The following is a 23,401-nucleotide window of genomic DNA, read 5'->3' as shown; positions in this document are numbered from 1 at the left end:
CTCCTGTATAAAACTGAAAAGCAGAAGTCAGCTCTGAAGTAGATGTTCAATTTGATGATTAAGATTTTGTGTTTGTGGTCCCAGCAGAGCATCTCTATAAATGTGATGATGGTGATGATGTATGTGTTTGTGTGTGTCTGTGTGTGTGTGTAGGAGAGAGCAAGAGACAGACAGAGACAGAGAGCAAGAATGAGAGAATAGAATAAGCCCAGAATTGGTTAACTTTTATTTAGCATCTACTGTATCTAGTGTTGTAACAGGCAACACTGCATTTTCCTGGGTAGTTCATAAGCACTTTGAAGATTTTACTCTCTTCCTTAAAGAAGTAAAGCAATAGCTGCATGTCCATGGAGTCTGAGAAATGACTCATCAGCTTCTCCCTAGTTCTCTCCCCTGGCCTCTTTTCTCCCCTCCTGCCCAATCTTAGATGTTCACATCCCAGGACCCTGATCATCCTTCTCAGAATGAGAGAGGAGGTGGAATTCCATCCTAGCAGCAGCAGAGCAGGAAGGTAGAGAGCCCTGGAGGGGGAAGAAGGTAGGAGAAAAGGCTTCCTGGGGACTTAACTCTTGACTATTTTCCTCTATGCTATTTCCTCTGACTTCTTCCAGGCTTACTGCTAGTCCAAGCAGTGGCCAAGAAGAAGGAGCAGGAGAGAGTAAGTGATGTGCCCCTTCCACCCCACAATGGCCCCACCACCCACCCTGGCCTCCATTCCCCCGCTCACCCCTGAGTGCTCTTTCATAGACTGAGGTGAAGCCAGCAAAAGCTCAGAGAAGTCAGTCCTGAGGACGAGAATGCCTTCCACTGCTGTAGCTGTAAAAAGTAGAGGAATTCCATGTGGCCCACTTTGGAACATCAGACCTTTGTTCTATGGGAACCTGTGTGCTGTAGTGGTTCAGGGTCAAAGTAGTATCAGTGGACACTTCTTATGAATTAAGACTTTTATTGTCTGAGCTGAGCAGATCACGTGCAACTGTGTTTCCAGGAGACAGTGTGGCCATGGTCCAAATCACTGACTTGCAAACGGACATTGGTACTGGAGGGCCTGGAAATTGGAAATGGACTGTAGGTACTAAGTTTTCCAGTCAGGCAGATGAAATGAAGAAAATCCTTTATTGGAGATATTTGTAAACTTCTATATTTTGTAAAATGACTTTCAGACAGTGATTTTCCAAATATTTGCTTTAAAATCAAAGATTTTGAAAGTTGAACAGTCAGATGGAGTAGTCTGACTGTAGGTTATTAGAAATAAGAACTTTGTACTTTTAAATGTTTAAAATGCCCTTCAGTGCACCCTACGCTATTTATCATATAGTTACCCTGTGAGATATTGTTTTCCTCATATTCTCGATGAAGAACCTAAGGCTCAGATGGATCAAACCCCTTGACTGTTATCATGGTTCTGACAGACCTAGGACTCAAGTTCAGCCTTGAGTTCATCGTCTCCTCCTTGCTACATCACCAGCACTGCTAAAAAGCAGTGTTTTAAAGCCCTGTTTTTGAGGTTGTGTTTTTTGGGGGGATGGGGGGTTGGGGAGTAAGCAAAATCTTTACTTCCAAGACCATACATTTTTTTCCAGGCCCAGCATGATTTATTTTGTTTGTTGGCATGAAAGCATATGTTATATAGTTCCCAAATGTGGATTTATAGATGTTATCAGAAGTCAATTACAGGTTTAGTGAAGTGATCACACATGCACAGCATTCTTTTGATGTAACAATTTAGTGTACAGGGAAATGTAAATAGGCCAGGAGATAAAAGCTTAATGGTGTTTTAACACCCGATTCATTAAAACAGAGCAAAGAAATGCACTTTTAGATTAAAACATAGATTAACTGGTAAAGTTGTTTCTTCTGCTTGTGGACAATACAGGACCCATCTGTGATTTGTGATAAATATAAGAAGGAAAGATAGCCCAAGATTTGTGAAAGAGATTTGAACATTTCTTTGTAAAAATGATCCCCCAATATAAACAACATTAATGAACATTTCCTTTCCCTTTGCTACTCCCTTATAATGAACATCAATTTAAACTGTGTGTCTGAAAGGTTTCTATGGAAAAGTACTTGCTAGTTTTGATAAGGCCCATGATGGATAAGGAAGCATGCTATTCATAATATAAGCTTTCACATGAAATGGGTTGATAGGGATGTGCCTATTCAGTCGCTCAGTCATGTCTGACTCTCTGTGACCCCATGGACAGGCTCTTCTGTCCATGGAATTTTTAAGGCAAGAATAGTGGAGTGGGTTGCCATTTCCTCCTCCAGGGGATCTTCCCTACCCAGGGATAAAATCTGTGTCACCTTCATTGACAGGTGGCTTCTTTACCACTGAGCCACCTGGCAAGCCCACTTGCTAGGGATCAGTTCAGTCACTCAGTCATGTCCATCTCTTTGCGACCCCACGGACTGCAGCACGCCAGGCTTCCCTGTCCATCACCAACTCCCAGAGCTTACTCAAACCCATGTCCATCGAGTCAGTGATGCCATTCAGCCATCTCATCCTCTGTCGTCCCCTTCTCCTCCTGCCTGCACAGGATGTGGTGGTCTAGTCACTAAGTCGTGTCCAACTCTTGCGACCCCATGGACTGTAGCCTGCCAGGCTCCTCTGTCCATGGGGTTGTCCAGGCAAGAATACTGGAGTGGGTTGCCATTTTCTTCTCAGGTAGATCTTCCCGACCCAGGGATCAAACCTGGATCTCCTGCATTGCAAGCAGAATCTTTACCTGCTGAACTACTAGGGAAGCCCTAGGATAAGGGATAGCAGGAGATAACCTGCTAGGGATAAGGAGAGTTAAAAATCGTTCTTTCTAAGAGGAAAGGCAGTGAAAATGGAATAAAAACCTTCTGTGGGAAACCAGAGATGGACCTGGGAGTTCTCCCTATTTCTGCCCAAGTATGAGAAACCTTGTATGCAGTCATGTAATATCCTTCCTGACGGTGAGCCAGAGGTGGGCTGGAGAGTGCTTGTACTTACCTGGCTCTCTGCTCTATTCTTCTGCTTCTAATAGGTCCTATGTGATCAGCAGAAAGGGCTACCTATAATGAGGGGTGGAAGCCGCAAGGTGGGTGGTAGGTGTCCATGTGCCAGAGTGGTCAACACACCCAAGCAAAGAAACTGAGCTTGAAGGGATAAAATACATTCTTTCAGACCACAAAATAAAGTCTTCTGTTGGGATTGTCAAGCTGTTGCAATAACACTAAAGTAATGATTTGATTTTGTGAAATTAAGATGATCTTTCCCTCTCTCCAGTTTGCCCTATCTCACCAGAGATGAAAGTCCTAGTTATTTGTTATGTGTTTGTATTTTTACAGAATCGGCTAAATCTGTCTCCTTCCCAGGAGCCTAAACTCCCCAAGTTCTAACATCGGTGGCTCCCTGTCTCTCTGGTGGATGCACCACTTAACTGCAGGTGAGAGCTGCTCGTCATCACTGAATTAACATTTTCCAGTTCCACTTTGCTCTCCAAAGAATGCTAGAATTATACATCCAGAGCAGAGTTGAAAGTCTGGTGGTACACCTTTGAGATTTAAAAATTCTTGTTTCTGGAATACTTGTGTATGTCAAATAATATGAAAGAAAATGAATAGAATTTTCACTCAAGTTTCCTTTCTCATGATCAACATAATAGTATCCTTTGGGTATGTTTCTAAGCATGGCAAATCAATCAAGTATTGTATACCTGTGGTGGATTCATTTTGATATTTGGCAAAACTAACACAATTATGTAAAGTATAAAAATAAAATAAAATTTAAAAAAAATGAAAAGAAAGAAGAAATTTAAATTTAAAAAGAAAGAAGAAATTTAAGTTTGTTAAAAAGTTCAGCATTTTATGTGCAAATAAATATAGATTTATTTACATATGCATATGTCATATATTTTGGCTACAATTAGATGTGTTAATGGAAATTGTATTGTAGTGAATGCTGGCAGATAGCATTCATTTTCAGGATTACCATAAGGAAAATGGATTAATATTTTATCTGTATGTGAGAAAAGTTTTATTTTTACTTTTAGTGAAATGTTGGACCTTTAAAACCTAACATCGATAAAATTTTCATTATTTTGACAATACTTTTTCAGAAGGAATTTGTTTATTTATTTATTTATTTATTTTGAAATTTGTTTATTTTGGTCAAAAAATTAGTGTAATTGTTGTGAGTATTGATTGAAGCAGCCTCACTTTATAAGTGAATGAAGATGCATAATCATGCTGGTTTCTTCTACGGATTAAATATCATCATCTTAATACTAAACACCTGTATTTTGTTATTGTTGTTCAGTCCCTATGTTGTGTCCGACTCTTTGCGACTCCATGAACGGCAGCACGCCAAGCCTCTCTGTCCTTCACTATCTCCCTGAGATGGCTCAAACTCATGTCCATTGAGTCAGTGATGCCATCCAACCATCTTAACACCTGTATGATATGCTATAGATTTTATAAATGTAAGAAATTTACTGGAGAATTTTCTTACTATAAGGCCCAAATCAGGGGCACAAATTTATAAGACTAAAGAGTCTCAGTGGGAAAGGAAATAGAAAATATTAGCGCAAAATTTAGGTAATTCAGACAGTTCCTCTCTCTCTGTTTTCTAGGTTTTTGGGGAATTTAGGAAAATATGAACTTATATCCCTCATAATATGTGAATACAATATTCTCAATTTTCTGCTTTGCTTTATAGGAAATCAAAGAAGCACACTGAACAAAGCACACAAACTCACCTGCTGTGAAAGCACTATGGAAAGGTCCTATGATATGTCTTCAGTTTTCTCTAAAAAGAACTGAAGAACTGATGAAATGTACTCTTAGGTCAAACAGTCCTTCAAGAACATGATTGTAATTTGCTGCTGAGAGGTATGTATAAAACATGTGGTGTCTATTTACTATTTGTTTCCTCTTTCTAAACTAAAATGTGAAATAGTTTGAAAAAAAAATTTAAGAAATGAGTGTGACTTCTTGTTGAAAACATAATTTATCATCTGAGTGCTGATGCCTGCTCATTTTCTTTATCTTGAGATAATGATTGTCCCTTGCCTGTCATGGTCCATCAATAACTCCAGCTACTACCATCTTCCCAATATACCAACTTCCCACATGCATCTCTTCCACTGATTAGGCTGAGTAGTTGCTCTCTTCCACTGGTTAGGCTGAGTAGTTGCCTTCATGTTTTCTTGTCTTAAAGATGTTAGCCTTGTTGGGGAGAAGATTAAAAAACATTCTTCCTCTGATTGTGGTGATCATTTGGTGGTATACACAAAGATCAAATTTTTATGTTATATACCAGAAACCAATATAGTATTATATACCAACTTTACCTCAGTTAAAAACAACCAAAAAAGCAAAGATCTTATGACCTTAGTAGCTTCCTTCTCTCTATTACTTCCCAACCACAGGGCCATTACTGGGCACCATGTCCACCCATCCATTGGAATTAGGACTAACTATGGAAGAGTACCATTCTGCTTGGCAGTCGGTTATGGTGTGTTTGGTCCGTGCCAAGAACTGTGGTAGGTTCTAGAGTGCACTGTGAAGAGTTAACCTGGTAAGTTCAATGAAATCAATGTCTAAGCATCTGTGTCGTGTTATCCTTCAGCACTATCTTGTCCACCTTGCTAGCTCCTTTCTTGTACACAAACTGTGTAAGCTCTCCTACCCTCTGGGCTTACTTCATACCTATCCTCACTCTGTTCCTTTACCCTGGTAACATCTTTCTTTTTAACCACAGCCAACAACCCATATGTTTAGGAATGTGGCTTGAAGTCAACTCTCCAGAAAGCCTTTTTGAGCTGAGTGAGAAGAGTTACACCTATTGAACTATTTTTATTTTCCTAAATTACCAGATCACAAGCAACAATTCAACAAAGATCCCTTAATATTATCTGTAATCTGGGGGCAATGGGCATCCCTTGGATCCTTGACTAATTTTAAACTTATTTATAATTGATTGGTGATAAATATTCTGAGCTATTTTTAAAAAGACAAAAATAATTGCATTTGCAAAGGGTTTGGGGGATAATCTAATGGTTTATGGCAGATTTATATCTCTAAAGAATTATTTTGGAAGAAGTATTAGAACTGGGGCTTGAGAAAACTATAGAGTGCTCATATTTTTGCCTAAAAAAAAATTAAAAGTGATTTTTCTTCACCTGTCCCCACTGATAGCAAGAACTTATGTAGATTTATGTCTCAGAAAGTTGGATTATCATATCTGTGAAAATAGCAATAAAGAATATGAAAATGTTGAAAAACTAAAGTATTTCTCTAGATCATTTAAATAATTTAAGAAACATGCACATTTGGACCTGGTCAGAATGTGGGAAGCTCTCCTCTTTTCCTCCTTAATTTTCTTTCCTTTTAGACTCTCCTCCCAAAACCATGCCTCCTATACATCACTGCAGCTGCACTTTCCAGAAACTGGAAAAATTAAACCCTGGCTATCAAATAAATGACCACTTTTAACATCTCTGAAAGTACACTAAACCTTCTCTATCTCTTCTATTTAAACTTTCTATTCTACACAAACATTTAAATAAGTCCCACGTTGACCTGATTCATAGTTTTTCTGTTCTCCCTTCCCCCTTATTATTGCTAATAGTAATACTATTTTTTCTACTGTTCATTTTAAGCATGCAGTATTTCAATTACACTTAGACTAAATATTCTTTTATGTGATCAGGACTTGAAACCTGACCACCATACATAGAAATGTTATGAAGAAATATATTTTAAGATTTACAAGTGACTTGCTACCATATAGCCTGTTTTAAGCGGGAAAATGTTCCTAACAAACATAGATTTTCATGTGTGAGTTTTATACCCAGTTTTATAATTTCAATTAAAATTTGTTAATTTGTTAAGTTTTACTCTGACTGTTACTTTTTGGGACCTTTTTGAATTTCCCATCAGTTTAGCTCGGTTCAGTTGCTCAGTCGTGTCTGACTCTGCGATTCCGTGGACTGCAGCAGGCCAGGCTTTCCTGTTCATCACCAACTCCCAGAGCTTACTCAAAGTCATGTCCATTGAGTCAGTGATGCCATCCAACCATCTCATCCTCTGTTGTCTCCTTCACCTCCCACCTTCAATCTTTCTTAGCATCAGGTCTTTTTAAACGAGTCAGTTCTTCACATCAGGTGGCCAGAGTATTAGAGTTTCAGCTTCAGCATCAGTCCTTCCAATAAATATTCAGGACTGATTTCCTTTAGGATTGACTGGTTGGATCTCCTTGCAGTCCAATGGACTCTCATGAGTCTTCTCCAACACCACAGTTCAAAAGCATCAATTCTTTGGTGCTCAGCTTTCTTTATAGTCCAACTCTCACATCCATACATGACTACTGGAAAAACCATAGCTTTGACTAGATGGACTTTGTTGGCAAAGTAATGTCTCTGCTTTTTAATATGCTGTCTAGGTTGGTCATAGCTTTTCTTCCAAGGAACAAGCATCTTTTAATTTCATGGCTGCAGTCACCATCTGCAGTGATTTTGGAGCTCAAAAAATGAATTTCCCATATTACCACCTAATTGACAGTTTCTATATTACTAATATCATTTTCAACATATGAAGTTATTAACAGTCTAGCTTGTAAATCAATTCTGATTAGTCTATGATAATTACTTGGATTAAATATTACTGTCTGAAGCAAGTGGCCTAGTACTTTTGATCTTTAAAGAATCCAAATTATATTGATTGTTTATTCTGGTTGGATGGTGGATAATAGGCTTGTGAAATTTCAAACAGATTGGTTATACCATATCAGTACATCATGATTTCCCAGTGCTACCCACTGAAAACTCACTATGACTCCTTGCCCTCCAGCATCTTCTTCAGGGTGTTCTTTACTTCTGTGTTCCTCAAGCTATAGATCAGGGGGTTGAGCATGGGAATTATAAGACTATAAAACACAGAGACCACTTTGTTGTACTTCCATGAATTCCCTGCTTTAGGTTGCCTTAGGTACATGAAAAATAGTGTTCCATAGAAAATGATGACCACAGTGAGGTGGGAGGCACAGGTAGAAAATGCTTTGCACTTGCCTTCTGAAGACTGGATTTTTATGATGGAAAAGAGGATGCAAATGTAGGAGATGAGGACAGTCAGGAGGGATCCAGTGAGATTCACTGCAGAGAAGATCAAGAGCTGCTTTTCTTTGCTGTGGGTGTCAGAGCAGGAGAGGGCAAGGAGAGGGGGGTCAGCACAATAGAAATGGTGGATGATGTTGGAGTCACAGAAAGACAACTGGAAAGTCAGAACTGTCTGTATCACAGAGTTTAGGAAACCATAGGTATAGACCCCGATCACCAACTCCTTGCAGACCCTCTGAGTCATAATGGCTGTGTAAATCAAGGGATTGCAGATGGCCATGTAGCGGTCATAGGCCATTGTAGCCAAGAGGAAGCATTCGGTGGTGGCAAAAGCACTGGAGAAGTAGAGCTGGGCAAAACAGCCTGAAAAGGAGATGGTTTTTTCCTTTATCAATAAATTTTGCAGCATCTTGGGGCCAATGGAAGAGGAGTAACAAAGATCAATGAAAGCCAGGTGGCTGAGGAAATAGTACATGGGGGTGTGGAGCCTGGAATCCATCCTGATGAGCAGGATCATGCCAAGGTTTCCCACCATGGTGATGAGATAAATGACCAGGAACACCACAAAGAGAGGAAGCTGAAGCTCAGGACAGTCTGTGAATCCCATGAGGGCAAATTCTGTCACTGTGGTATGGTTGCCTCTTGCCATCTTGTTCTTTCTCTTGCTGAAAAAAGAAAATATGGCTTCAAAATGATTAGATATTTACAAACAAAAGCTTCTTACCTCTTTGTTTCAGTACAAGATGACCAAAATTTGGGTTCACAATCCCAGTAATTAAGAGCCATCATTTAGCTTTATTCTGCTAAAACAGATGCAGAAATGTCTGAACTCATTCATTTTCTCTTTTGATGGAGATTTACAAATTGACCTGTAAGTGGCACCAAGTTACACTCCCAACAATTTTGTACAAGAATATTGGTTTTCCCACAAACCTGATGCTATGAAATTTTAAACCTTGGCCGCTGTGATGGTAAATATTGGTAACTTGTGTCTCTTGATTTTTATCTTTTCTAGCATCTTTCAACCAATTATTTGCATGTATTTTTTTCTATGCTTGGTAAGTTCAATTCCTTTGCTAACTTTTTATTAAGTTGTTAGCATTGTAAGCGTTTTAGGTCTCTTTATTAAGGAGATCAGCCATTTGGTATATGTATTACAAGTTCTTTTTTGGCTTGTCCCAGTCCTTCATTATTGGTATGGTAATTTTTCTTTGTGCTGTGTATAGTAAATCTTAAGTGGTTTGATGTCAAATTTATCTGTTGCTTTTAAATTCTGGTCTCTGTGATAGGATTGGCTAAGCCTTCCTAAATTTAAAATTATTAAAATAATAATCTCATTCTATTCTAGAGCTTTATTAGATTTCCTTTTTATATTACAGTGTTTGAATTTCTGGAGTTTAATTTTGATATAAGGAATTAGGTAATCAACTCTTTTTATTTCTCTGAAAAGCTAGCTGGGTGTTCTGATGCCATTTTTTTTGGTGAGAAATCATTTGCCAACTGATTCTGTTGATTTAAAACTTCAGCCTTTTCACAAAGTAAAGCATTCATAAGTACTTGGGTTAATTTTTGCTTCTTTTTATTTGTAGTCTTTTCTAGATCCAGGACTAAACCCTTAAACACAATATTTAAAATCTTGATTTTAATACCTGGTAGCAAATTTTCTGGCTATTCTCACATGTATTTTGTGTGTGTGTGTGTGTATGAGGAACTTTGCCGTTATTTTATCAAGTCCCCCTCAAATTAAAAAAAAAATTATTTGTACTTAGAATGCTATTGCATTGAATGAGTATGTTGACTTGGAGGGAATTGCTGTCTTTACAACTGAAATCTTCTTTTCTATAATTAAGGTGTGTATTTTATTTATTTAGGACTTTCCTAAATGGAATTTTAAAGTTTTCTTTACACCTTACAGATAAACATCCTGCATATTTCTTTAAAATCTATTCACAGGTATTTTATCCTTTTGTAGCTATTGTAAGTGAAATCTTATTTTTTTAACTTTGTGGTTTATTTAACTATTATTTATATATAGGAAAGGTATTGATTTCTGTAAATTAATTTTATAACTGTCTTTCTTAGTATTGTTCCTCATCATTTAAAAATAGTTTTTTAGTCAATTCTCTTGTTTTCTTTACCAATACAAACTCACATAATATGAAAAAGATATGAAATTCCTCCCTCATTTCTGTATACTATCTCATTCTTCTCTCTCTTGTATTGGCCAGTACTTCCAGAACAATGTAAAAAAAAAGTAGTGATAGTAGTGGCAGTTTTTACCTTTAAACTTTTTAAAGAATGCTTCAGGAATACATAGACAGAGATGACATCCAGTATAACATAACTGGTGTTTGAGAAAGACAAGGCATTAAAGAACTACAGATAACTAGTGTGGTTAATAGGCTTTCTAGGAGTAGGCCCACCTTTGACACTGGCAGGACCCAAGGCAAGAAAACCAAATGGAGGCCCACGTACCATGTGCTTAAATATTAAAAGTCAGAAAATAAAGTCAACAAATTAATAAAATACATCCTATCTTTCACTCTTAACAGGTACACTTTTATAATAACCTGGAAGGCAGAATTCTTGGGATGCGTGCCTCTCTAAGCTGGAATGAGGTGGCACAAGGAAAATCTGTGTCCAGCCACACATGTGGCTGTGCAAGCTTAGACATGCCGGCCTGCATGAACACCCTCTGTTCACACCCTGCAAACAGCCATCCCTTGGCTCCCCTTGAGGCCCACGCATGTGAGCATCTGTAGTGAGGTTCACCCTTACTAGGTGATCTGGGAAAGAAACTCCTATAGATTCTGGGAGTAAGCTAGAGGCTGTTTGGGCCAGGAATTTGAAGGTCTTGTTACTTGGATGGTCTTGAAGGAGTGGTTAGGATGGACTCTGGGTGGACACATCCCTGTGGCCTTGTCCAGTGGGATATAGTGGAGTAGGAAGAGGCGTAGAGTTGCCCTGAAGAATGGAGCTAAGGCAGGGTCTCTTTTGTTTGAATCTAAGGTCTGTGATTGAATGATGAGAAAAATGGCTAGAAACTGATGCTTGACTGAAATTGTTTTCAAGTCTGAAAGACCAGGATAATGATAATCTAAGAATTGATCATTTAATTTTATCTTGTCTCTCTCCAAGAAGATATAATACAACTTAAATACATACACATCAAAATTAATATCATAGAATTCAAAAGTTGAAACATAATTGAGGGAAAAGGAGAAGCAAAATTTCTCTCTGTATTTACATAACAATGTTACTGAGGGTTAGTACTTTTAACAGAAATAGAATGAGCTAGGAGTGGAGTTGGAGGGAAGGATGTTGAATTCAGTTTGAGGGGATGGGGGCATCTATCACACAGTCAGAGCTCATGATACTGATTTGGGAGTCATAAGTGGACAGAGTATGCTAAAAGCTGTAGGGACCAATGAGATCATTCGGGGAAAGAGAAAGAAGTAACAGCAAGGGTTCAAGGACACACCTTTGGAAAGTATATCTTTAAGGGTTAGGAGAGGAGCAGCAATGTTAGGTGTCCTAAGATCTTCAGATCTTATGTCAGAAAATGTCAGAAAATGGTATGGAATCTTTTAAATATGGTAATTTCTGACACTCTTGGCTTATGGCAGAGGTAATCTGTTTTGTTGTGGTTTTCTCTCTCTCAATAACAGTCTTAAAACAAACAAAAACCCCTAAGATCTTTAGGCACTGCATATAAACAATCTTAGTAAAATTGTTGTTATTCTGGATTCTGTGCCATCTAAAGGCAGGAAAACATTCTTTTGAATTCATTTCTAGAATTGGTTAAGTCCTCCCACCTCATTTCAATTACTGTGATGGTTCTCACTTCAAACTGAATAATGGAAGGGTTAAATAACCCTGGAGGAAACCAAAAAGCCAGTGGGCAGACTCCAGGTTTATTCAACAGCTCTTGTGTGATAGAAGGTTTAGATAACATGTTAGCTGTTATAGAAATGATTGCATATTTGCTTCTGAAGATTCAAAGACATGGTTAATGCATTCTATTCTAATTTCTAGATTTTTAAAGTTTTCTTTTCCATTAGCTCAATATTGAATCATTATTTATCCTATGGAGATGCTTGTCTACATTCCAAAAAATTTCTAATTGGATAGTCTTTCTTAACAGTTTTCAACCCAGTACACTCTCTGATTTTCTTCAAGGGCAATTAAGATTGAGGCTTATAGATAACATTAATGCTTAGTCTATTACTTCTTAGAATATAGAGCTACACCTGATGATAAATTCCAGAAACAAGTATCTAATAATAAATGTTTGACTTGTCATTTTCCACCAAAGAGAAAGTTTATGATCACTTTAAAAAATAAAATACTGAGTATTGTGGTTTGATTACCCTCAAACTGGCTAATAATAACTGATGATTATTTGAATATTTGTAATGTGCTGAGACTGATTTATTTACATGTATTATTCTGTTTAAAAAGTAATTGTCATTTCTTCTGTTTTCTTCATGAGGAAATTGATACACAGAAATGTTCATCAGTTTTTCCAAACTTATAAAATAGATGAGCCAGAATTTGAAACCAGTTAGGCTGGAATCAAGATTGCTGGGAGAAATATCAATAACATCAGATATGCAGATGACACCACACTTATGGCAGAAAGCGAAGAAGAACTAAAGAGCCTCTCGATGAAAGTGAAAGAGGAGAGTGAAAAAGTTGGCTTAAAGCTCAACATTCAGAAAACTAAGATCATGGCATCTGGTCCCATTACTTCATGGCAAATAGATGGGGAAGCAAGAACTGATGCTTTTGAACTGTAGTGTTGGAGAAGACTCTTGAGAGTCCCTTGGGCAGCAAGGAGATCCAACCAGTCAATCCTAAAAGAAATCGGTTCTGAATATTTATCGGAAAGACTGATGCTAAAGCTGAAACTCCAATACTCTGGCCACCTGATGTGAAGAATTGACTCATTTGAAAAGACATGTAAAATATCATGTATGAAATGAGATGCCAGTCCAGGTTCGATGCACGATACTGGATGCTTGGGGCTAGAGCCCTGGGACGACCCAGAGGGATGGTATGGGGAGGGAGGAGGGAGGAGGGTTCAGGATGGGGAACACATGTATACCTGTGGTGGATTCATTTTGATATTTGGCAAAACTAATACAATTATGTAAAGTTTAAAAATAAAATAATGAAAAAAAAAGTAAACTTCATATTAAAATATAACATAAATGAAAACCCACACAAAAAAAGAAAAGACCCTGATGCTGGGAAAGATTGAAGATAGGAGGAGAGGGGGACAACAGAGGATGAGATGGTTGGATGGCATCACTGACTCGATGGACATGAGTTTGAGTAAGATCCGGGAGTTGGTGATGGATAGGGAAGCCTGGTGTGCTGCAGTCCATGGGGTCACAAAGAGTCAGACACTACTAAGCGACTGAACTGAACTGAGGCTGATTCCAGAGCCCTCAGCCTAAACTACACTGCCTCCCCACTTATGATTCCTCAATATTTATATGTTTTTTAATCTTGTTTTTCTTCTTCTTATTTTTTTAAATTTAGACTCCTATGAGAAAATTTTAGGTATGGTATGATGAGTTCAGTAATACTTCTTCTTAGTTTGCTCAGACACTTTTAACATTTATTGTTGTGTTTAACTGATACATTGAAATTTAATGATTCAGAGCATTGTGCTTTTCCTTTCTTTGTTTGAACAATTAAAACAATTAAGATATATTCTTAACCCCTGGGAAGAGGGGGCACATGAACTACTTGGAGAATCTGACGAAAGCTAAGTATCTCTTCCTAGGAAAGTTTCACTCACATAAAATTTTGCGTTCGATTTCATAGCCTCCATGAGTTTCTCAGGTCCCTGCTAAGGTTTCCTCATAGATTAATACACCAATAAAACCTCCAGCTTTTCCCAGCCAGAGTCAACCAGCCCTTCCCCATTTGCTTCTCTGACAGAAGCAAAACACCCCTGTCCAAAGCCCCATCCTGTCCAGTCCCAGAACTGACACTCTTATCTTGGCTACCTTATAGTTTGTATTACAACAGCCTTGGGAGTGAAGACTACTTACAGGTACCTCTCAGACAATCAGTCAGGATTCCTAAAGCCCTGGAAAGGTCCACTTAGAGCATTTCTAATCAGAGGAATGAGCTTCTTCATGTCTGACTGGAAGGCTTGGTTTCTGTGTTCCACATCCACAAACTGAGTATTTATAAAGTTAAAGTGTAACGAGTATGTTATCGCCTGTTATTTCACCACTTCCTGGGTACCAAGGGAATTGTTTATATAGAGTTTCTGGGATATATTTTACATTTGATTTAAACTACCTTTGGGAATTAAAATCCTGAATCATCCTGGTAACTAACGATGACTCAGGCTATGATGCTTTGGTGCACGTTCTCAAGATGACTTCCAAGTCCAGAACTTTTTGTGTGATACTTGGAGATAACCTTCATGCTTTTGGAAGGACATCTTCAATGGATGGATGGCTTTGAAGCTGTGGCTGGGGTGGGAGCCTAGTGAGGGTTTTATAGGGGACTAAGTAAGGTTATGCAAAGGTAGTGTGACTAGGAATCACATATGGGACATTTTCTTTGCTAGCAAAGAAAAGATGGTTTTAGCTAACATATTTATTTTTCCCCTTTTGTAGTGAAGAGAAAAGCAGTTTTCATTTTTCTTGTTACATATTTTGTGTTGAATCAAATTAAGGAATGAAATCATATTCAAAACCAGTGAAAGTGAAGTGAAATTGTCAGTTGCTCAGTCACGTCTGACTCTTTGCAGCCCATGGACTGTAGCCCGCCAGCTCTTCTATCCATGGAATTCTCCAGCCAAAAACTGGAGTAAGTAGCCATTTCCATCTCCAGAAGATATTCCTGACCCAGTGATCAAACCCAGGTCTCTTATGTTGCAGGCAGATTCTTTACCATCTGAGCCACCAGAGAAGCCCATTCGAAATCAGGTCAGTGACTAAATGTTTAATGGCCCCATAGGCCTCCTTCCCTTTTTTTCTCCCTTCCCCATTCTGCTCTGGAACGAAATTGGGACAATAGCCAGGTCAGTGTTTTACTGTATCTGGTCTTTCCTCATGGCCACTAGGGAAAAAGACGTTAGAACCTGATACTCTAGGTCATTAATTGCAGTGATTTAATACAGCCCTTGAAGTACTGCTGCAAAGAAGATTGCCCCCAACCTCAGTATTCGAAGCAAGGCAGGGCTAAGGTGAGAGCATTCTCCAATTAGAACCTATGTTTTCCATCCCTCAGCATTTTCCAAGTCCATTGACTCACACCAAAGAGGAGGAAGCGGGTACAGAAGTGCGTTCATGTCAGACCCGGTGGCATGGTGCTAGTAGCCTCTCCTGGTCAGTTTTGTCCTGGTAGCAGGTAAATCTATAACTTTCATTCTGGTTTAAAGGCGAGAATTTCTAGACTATCTACAGTATAGAGTATGTAAGTTTGATTTGCTAATTGAAGAAGTCCGTGATCAAATGCCATATTTGATCACAACCAGCTTACCCTGACAATAAGCAATGGGACATCTATGCACATCTACCTTGAATAGTGACTTAGAGAGCTGGAGTTAGGGACAGAGGCAGAGGGTCAGGTAAACTACTGCCAAGGATCACATTTCATGTCTAGTCCCAGTTCAGATGATAATCAATGGTGTTTACTGAGAATTGATTTTCTGATGGAATTTTCTTTTCATAATTAGCCAATTGTAGGGATGGAATATCGAGGGGAAAGTCAACCAGGCCTCCTAAATTCTATCCTTGCATAAAGCAGATGACACTGCACATCACCTGGTAGAATGCCTATCAGGGAAAAGATCAGGAGAGAAACTGATGCTGTAGGTCTTACAAAGCTGAGGAGAACTGACTGTGGTCCTTTTGAGTCAGAATTTACACTATGCTGTATTGCTCAGCAAAACTGGGAAACAGAAGTTCTAAGTCTGGGAGCATCAGATGGTCACCAGTGAGGTTCTAAAGAAGAGAAGAGTCTCTTTAAGGATTCGCTGGGTCATGAGTTTAATTCCAGTTTTTAGGAAGGACTTGTGTTAAAGGAAAGGGCACATGTTTTTTCATGCTTTCAGCTTGGGACACACTTTGAGAAGGAGCCTTCTGTAGGTGTGAAAGAATCTTGGTAAGTTAACTTTTAAAGTGTCAGTGTCAAAACCACTGATACTTTGTTCAACCAGTCAGGAACACATATGAACCTGATGATTCTTTTGCTGAACTGTGAGTTAGTGGGTGCTCCGAATTACCATGTCTGCCCTAGAGGAGCTGATGTTCTGCTTGCATTTGGTTTGAAGTTTTATTACACATTTATATTTCCCTTGATGAAATGTTCCCATATTAATACAGTGTGGAATAAGTGAAGAAACTAAAAATGTCCACTTTTAATTTTCTCCCGGTATGACCAAAATTTAAACAGGCCTAGAAGAAAGGCTGGTGTTAGCATTTGAGTGAACAAATTCAACCTTCAGAAAAAAGAAAGGCATTTGCCCTCCTGTATTTACTATCTGTGCATTTGTGATCTATGACTTCCCATAAAATAGTTTATCTATCTAGATTGAGGAAAGTCTCTTCTTTTTATGACTGAGAAAAGAGATGCTCTGGGCTGTGATTACACTGGAGATATTGCAATTCAAATGTTTGATTGCTTTGTATTTGTTTGAGACTGAGACGAATGACTGATATGATATCAACATACTGATCCATGATTTGCTCAATAATGTACTATAACAAAAAATGATTTTCCAAGAACATGATTTAAGCAGAACTTGGAAATTACAATTTACTTGATATGTATTTTCCTTTAGATAGAAAAGCTCATGGATGAAAGTAACTCAAATGTTTTGGCACTTACTACAGATGATCAAAATTAACAAGGTGTATTTTGTGGTTTGAGAAATGAATACCTTTTGTATTTATCACCCATGGGCCCCACAGAGTGTAAGAGAGAAAAAAGGAATGGCATGAAGAAATTTTTAATTTGAGAAACCAGTAGATAAAGAACCAATAAGCTTATTGTCTCATATGGACTATTACTCTTGTGTTATGTAAAACATCTTGGTTTTCTGAATTTGATAATTATTTTTGTATTCAAACATGTTATCTCAGTGTCCAAGGCCAGGTGATACCAAGCAGATTGGACCCCAGTTCAGCTTAATTGTTAATAGCAAGTCCTGCTTTCCTTTGATGCACACACAGCAGTCTTTTCCTTTGGTGCTGTTTCTGGGAAATTCCTTTCCTTGGATTGCCTTGAGGTGTGTTGGGGAGGGTTCAGCATGTGTATTGTTATTGTTGTTGTTCAGTAGCTCAGTCGTGTCCAACTCTTAGCAACCCCATGGACTGCAGCACACCAGGCTTCCCTGTCCACTATTTTCCAGAGTTTGCTCAAACTCATGTCCATTGAGTTGGTGATGCCATCCAACCATCTCATCCTCTGTCATCTCATTCTCCTCCTGCCTTTGATCTTTCCCAGCATCAGCGTCTCTTCCAATGAAGTGGCTCCTCACTTCAGGTGGCCAAAGTATTGGAGCTTCAGCTTCAGTATCAGTCCTTCCAGTGAAATCAGTCAGGGCTGATTTCATTTAGGATACACTGGTTTGATCTCCTTGCTGTCCAAGGGACTCACAAGAGTCTTCTCTAGCACCTCAATTGGAAAACATGCCTATGGCCTTGGTTATCTGCTCCAAGTAGAGATAAGACTTGAACCAGTTTGTTTTGGAATATTAGAGAGAAAATTGGATAGGAATGAGAGGTATAAGATGTAGCTAAAAAAAAAAAAAACCTTCAGAGGGTAGAATCCTTGGGACTAAAACCTTAAATATCTGGGAGATGAAGACAATCCCAATAGTATCAGTGATATTTACATAAATATAATTTTAAAAATCAGTGGTAAAGAATTCACCTGTCATTGCAGGAGATGTGGATTCGATCCCTGGGTCAAGATGATCCCCTAGAAAAGGAAACGGCAACCCCTCCAGCATTCTTGCCTGGGAAATCCCATGGGCAAAGGAGCCTGGTGGGTTATAATCCATTGGGTCACAAAAGAGTTGGATACAACCTAGTGACTAAACAACAACAGCAAATTTAAAAAAACAACAACTGTTCTGCTTTGAGCAAAATCTCTAACAGCTAACAGCTTGAGTCAGGGTTGTGTAAGAAAAGAAATGGATGATGGTCTAGTCAGCAAAGAGTAGCAGAGAGGCTACTATTGTGTATGTCCTTGAACTCAGGTAAGCCCAGGCCAGAAGATTATTCTGGACTTCTTTAGACACCATGATCACATAGCTCACAAGGCAATTGATGGACATGGATTGGCCATATGATACTCTGGTTAGGAGACAATGAACCCTGTTGAGTGGAACACGTAAGAAATGAATCTGTATAAAGGAATCCATCATGATAATAGTTGTTCTCTGCAAGATGAGACTCCGCAGTGCCCTAAGAGAATGACAGCCTGTGCAAGGGGCTATTTAAATGACTAAAATGTGCAAGGGGCAAGATAAATTCCAGTCTAATTGGAGTAATCAGGATTGTCTCCTGTTCCCAGGCAAGAATGATGTCATTCAATGCTAAGAAAAACACAAGAGGGACCTTTGATGTTCTTGATTTTCTAGAACTCAGAAAGGAGGTGCTTCAGTCTAGTGCACAGAATTTCTCCAGTTATTTTGTTTGTTCATGAATTTTTTTTCATCTGGGGGGAAAAATAAGAAAATAGCAGAAATTGAGGAAAATAATGAGTAATCAGAGAGACTGAGATTAGATGTAAACAGATTGCTTTCAGCACATTTTTGGTGTTAGTTCTGCAAACACAACTCTCACATTGTTAGTGTGTGCAATCAACATAATGCTATATTTCCTCCTTGTAATTTCACCACAAACATTATCAAGTCCTCTTTCTCTCACCCCCTCCCTTGAATTATGCTGTAGGCATACATTCTGATAATACCATACCTTACATTTGAGCCTAATTTTAGCAATTGATTTTTGAAGAATAAAAATGTCCTGATAAAAGGGTGGCTTATGAAAGTGTTCAGTGGAAGGAATTCTGGTATACATTATGGTTTGATATAATTAAGATATTAAAATATAACAGGCATGGGGTACTGTTGACATCATACAATTTAAAGCATAATGATAAAAGGAATAAAGATGAATGAATGAATGATAAGGTAATAAGATGTTGATATTTGACTGATACTCTAGGTGTGTCCTCCTCCCACAAAGACATTCAAAGAGATTTTAAAACATCTATTGCTAGACTGAACCCTCACATCCTTTTTGTCTTGCTCATTTCAATAAGACTTTGTATGAAAAATGTACTTTATTGACCAACGGAATACCTATAACTATAGCATTAATTAATTTATTCATGTTTCAAAGCTATTGTTACATAGTAGATTCTATAACTTTCTCCCTTCTATTTTCTGATTTATTTTAACTTATTCACAAATGCATATATCTGAATAAAAAGGTCTTTTTTGCTTCTGTTCAGGTACTTATGTCCAACTTGAAACTTTTTAATTCATTTCTTTGCACATACTTCATGTTGCTTTTGCACTTATTATTGCATTATTATTTGTTTGGATGGTTCTCCCCCAAGTACTTAATTTGTAAAGCTTCAAACTTACTTTGTCAACATACTCTATAACACACTTTAGCTCAGAATATGACTCATCTAGGAGATTGTTTTGAAGCCTGTTGACCCTCGAATGAAACCTGACCAGTAGCCTTCTCAGTGGTGGGGCAAGCTACAGATTCAGACAGTACTCACCAGTCATCGGCAAAGTGATTAGTAGAGATTTTAGAAATTTTATTTAAAATGCCAGTTTTGTTAAATTTCAAAAAGTTAGGTAGTTTCAGTCCCCAAAGGGGAAGAAGGAGTATTTCTCTAGTATTTATATTTCTGTTTGAATACATACATACATATACATATATATATTTAAGAATTAATGACATCCCCTGTACTCTGGGGGTAAGAGTAATGACATGCCCCCATTATCTGGGGATGAGGCATGACTTGCAGATGTGTTTACTGGGGAGGCAGAGATTGTGTCTCACCTATGAGTCTTCTGGGGCTAGTCTTCAATTTTGCAACTCAGCTTCAGTTCCAGATATAGATGTGAATCCCTGGACTAATCTTCAGACTCGCCATGGTCTCTAAAATTGTCTATGAGGGAAGGCTGCTCTGCTCCCCAAGGAGTCATTAAAACCATTTACTCTGAGTTGACTAATCCAAACCCAAATCTGGTTTTAGGAAAACAACTTTCACATCTAAAGTAAGTCATTGCTCTAATGAGCTTGAAAATATATTTGTTCATGACCGTAATATGATGTCAGCCATGGTTTCAGAGTCAGCTGTTAGTAGGACTGAATAACAATGATAACCAAAAATAAGAGTAGCAGGTAGTAGGTAGTAGTAGCAGTAGTAAATTAATTATAATTTTGTGACTAAGAGTGAAAATTCTGGAACCATACTACTCAGGGTTGGAGTCCAAACTCATCCCCTTACTAATCATATGATCTTAGGCAAATTACTTAACCTTCCTGTACTTCTATTTCCTCATCTGTCAAGTGGGGATTATACCAGTGCTTCTCAGTGGGTTGTTGAGAGGCTAAAACTAATTAAAAGTTTCTTGTGTTACTGTTTTCATGATATTAATGGTATCTGATATTTATGAGTACTTGCCATATGTTGGGCTTCCCTGGTAGCTCAGCTGGTAAAGAATCCACCTGCAATGCAGGAGACCCTGTTTTGATTCCTGGGTTGGGAAGATCCCCTGGAGAAGGAGAGGCTACCCACTCTAGTATTCTTGGGCTTCCCTGGTGACTAAGATGGTAAAGGATCCTCCTGCAATGCAGGAGACCTGTGTTTGATCCCTGGGTTGGGAAGATCCCCTGGAGGAGAGCACGGCAACCCACTCCAGTATTCTTGCCTGGAGAATCCCCACGGACTGAGGAGCCTGGTGGGCTACAGTCCACAGGGTTGCAAAGAGTCAGACACGACTGAGTGACTAAGCACATGCCGCGTGTTAGACACTATTCTAAGCCTTTTACAGATATTATCTCACTTAATATCTAACAGTTCTACTATCTTCATTACATAGATGAGAAACATGAGTATTTAGAGTTAAGTAACTTGGCCAAGGTTACAAAGCAAGTGAGTGGCTGAGATGGGATTTGAAACAAGTAATCTGAGCCCAGAGTTTAGATCTTTCTCCTTAACACTATTCTGATGTCATCTACATTATATTATATTCATTTTTATTATCATATTTACATATGTAATGGTGCTATTTCAATGAAAGTGTGAAAATGTTAGTTGCTCAGTTATAGCCCACCAGGGTCCTCTGTCCATGGAATTCTCCAGGCAAGAATACTAGATTGGGTAGCCATTTCCTTCTCTGGGGGATCTTCTCCACCCAGGGATTGAATCCAAGTCTCCTGCCTTGCAGACTTTTTACCGTCTGGGCCACGTTATTTCAATGAATGCCATCTAAATAAAAACTCTCATCAATTTTGTTGTTCCAGTGAGCAATACTGCTGCTCTTCTCATGCATTTCTAACTTACAAAAATAATGCTAATAGTGTATGCATATGAACCAGTGAAAATTTTCAATTGTAAGCAACAAAAATAGACTCCCTATATTTTCAGCAGATCAAGAGCCACCAGGAAGACAGAAGTATCCGGGTGAAAGCTATGCCCCAAACCCCTGCAAGGAATTGAGCAAGTGAGCACCCCTCCAGAGTTGCTGCTCAACATTAGGACCTCGGCATGTATTGTAAGTGCAACCACTGCTGCACGCTGGACATGAAAGACACCACCCTGCTGCCCCAGAAACTGGATCTTGCTGCCTCAGCAATACTTCCAGGGTCTTACACTGCATCTTTGATGGATGTATTTATCTCTTATTTCCCAGAAGAAAGAAATGTTCCTTTGACTTACTATATTGGCTGGGAGAAGTAGATTTCAGGAGTCTCCACTTGGATCTTGCAGTGAAATAGCCTTTTTCCAGGGATTGGAAAACTAAATGGGGTGGGGGGAGATTCTGACAGTTGTTGCCTAGGTGTATTTCAGTTATTTATGTATAACAAATCAGGGTGATATTGGGCCCACAATGAGATGAAAATAGGTCAAAATTCTACTTACAACAAGATTCCTATAAGCACCCTCACTGATTGGTGAACTGCAATGGAATTCTGGGGCCTGAAACATTAGTGGGTGGGCTGTCTATCCGTGATTTTAAGAATGCCATGCTTAATTAGCTACCCCTGAAGATCCCAGATGTTTTGGATACCAAATTATAAATAATTGCCTTATCAGAGTGGCAGCAACAATATACATGTGTTTGGAGCACCACACCAATTTTGATAAGGCAATTATTTATAATATGGTATTCAAAATTTGATCTTATTTCTCATTTGATATCTCCCACCCACATCTCTGGGCTTCCCAGGTGACACTAGTGGTGAAGAATCTGTTGCTAATGCAGGAGACATAAGAGATGTAGGTTTGATCCCTGGGTCAGAAAGATTCCCTGGAGGAGGGCATGGCAACCCACTCCAGTATTCTTGCCTGGAGAATCCCCATGGACAGAGGAGCCTGGCAGGCTGCAGTCCATAAGGTTGCAAAGAGTCAGAGATGACTGAAGTGACTTGACATGAATGCACCCACATCTTTGGGCTACAGACAATAGCTGTTTCATTTCTTCTTAAAAATAATTATGTTCCTTCACCAATGAATTCCTCAGTGTCGTGGGGTAGAAGATGTTTCTCAACTCTTCTTGGAAGGCATATGGGCTGCATATGATACACTCAGGTCACCTTTCCATATCTTTCCAAACATTTGATTACTTCTGCATATACCAGGCAATTTTTTCTGGCTTCCAAATTCACCTTACTCAGGGAATCCTTCAGTTTAGGTTCTAGTTAACTAACTAAGCAAACAGCTATAGTGGACCTTTGAAGAACCCAGGTTTGAATTGTGGAAGTTCATTTATACACAGATTTTTTCCAATTTTAAATACTACAATACCACATGACTTATGGTTGGTTGAATCCAGAACTGCAGAATTAAGGAACCCAACCTCATATAGGTAGGTCAACTATAAATTAAAAATGGATTTTTCTACTGCATGGAAAATCAGTGCTCCCAACCCCTGCTTTGTAAGGGTCAACTGTACATTATAAATTCAAATACTCTAATAGGATATTCTTCCCTCAGTTTGGTACCTTTATACCATTCCTATACACTAGTATGAAATAAATTTGGAAAATATTAAAACTCTTTGATATGTAAATCTTATATTC

At 38.6% G+C, this 23,401-nt stretch overlaps 1 protein-coding gene across 1 annotated transcript; it reads right to left on the bottom strand.

Moving 5' to 3' along the window:
- Positions 1-7,800: 7,800 nt before the first annotated feature.
- LOC113905038 (olfactory receptor 1030-like) lies at positions 7,801-8,736 on the bottom strand. The gene has a single exon (XM_027562076.1). The coding sequence runs from the start codon at positions 8,734-8,736 to the stop codon at positions 7,801-7,803; it is 936 nt and encodes a 311-aa protein (XP_027417877.1).
- Positions 8,737-23,401: the final 14,665 nt, after the last annotated feature.

The sequence above is a fragment of the Bos indicus x Bos taurus genome, chromosome 15 (genome assembly GCF_003369695.1).
Source record: "Bos indicus x Bos taurus breed Angus x Brahman F1 hybrid chromosome 15, Bos_hybrid_MaternalHap_v2.0, whole genome shotgun sequence".
NCBI lineage: Eukaryota > Metazoa > Chordata > Mammalia > Artiodactyla > Bovidae > Bos > Bos indicus x Bos taurus.
The sequence above is the reverse complement of the archived record's forward strand: the minus strand, read 5'-3'. Positions and strand labels throughout refer to the sequence as shown.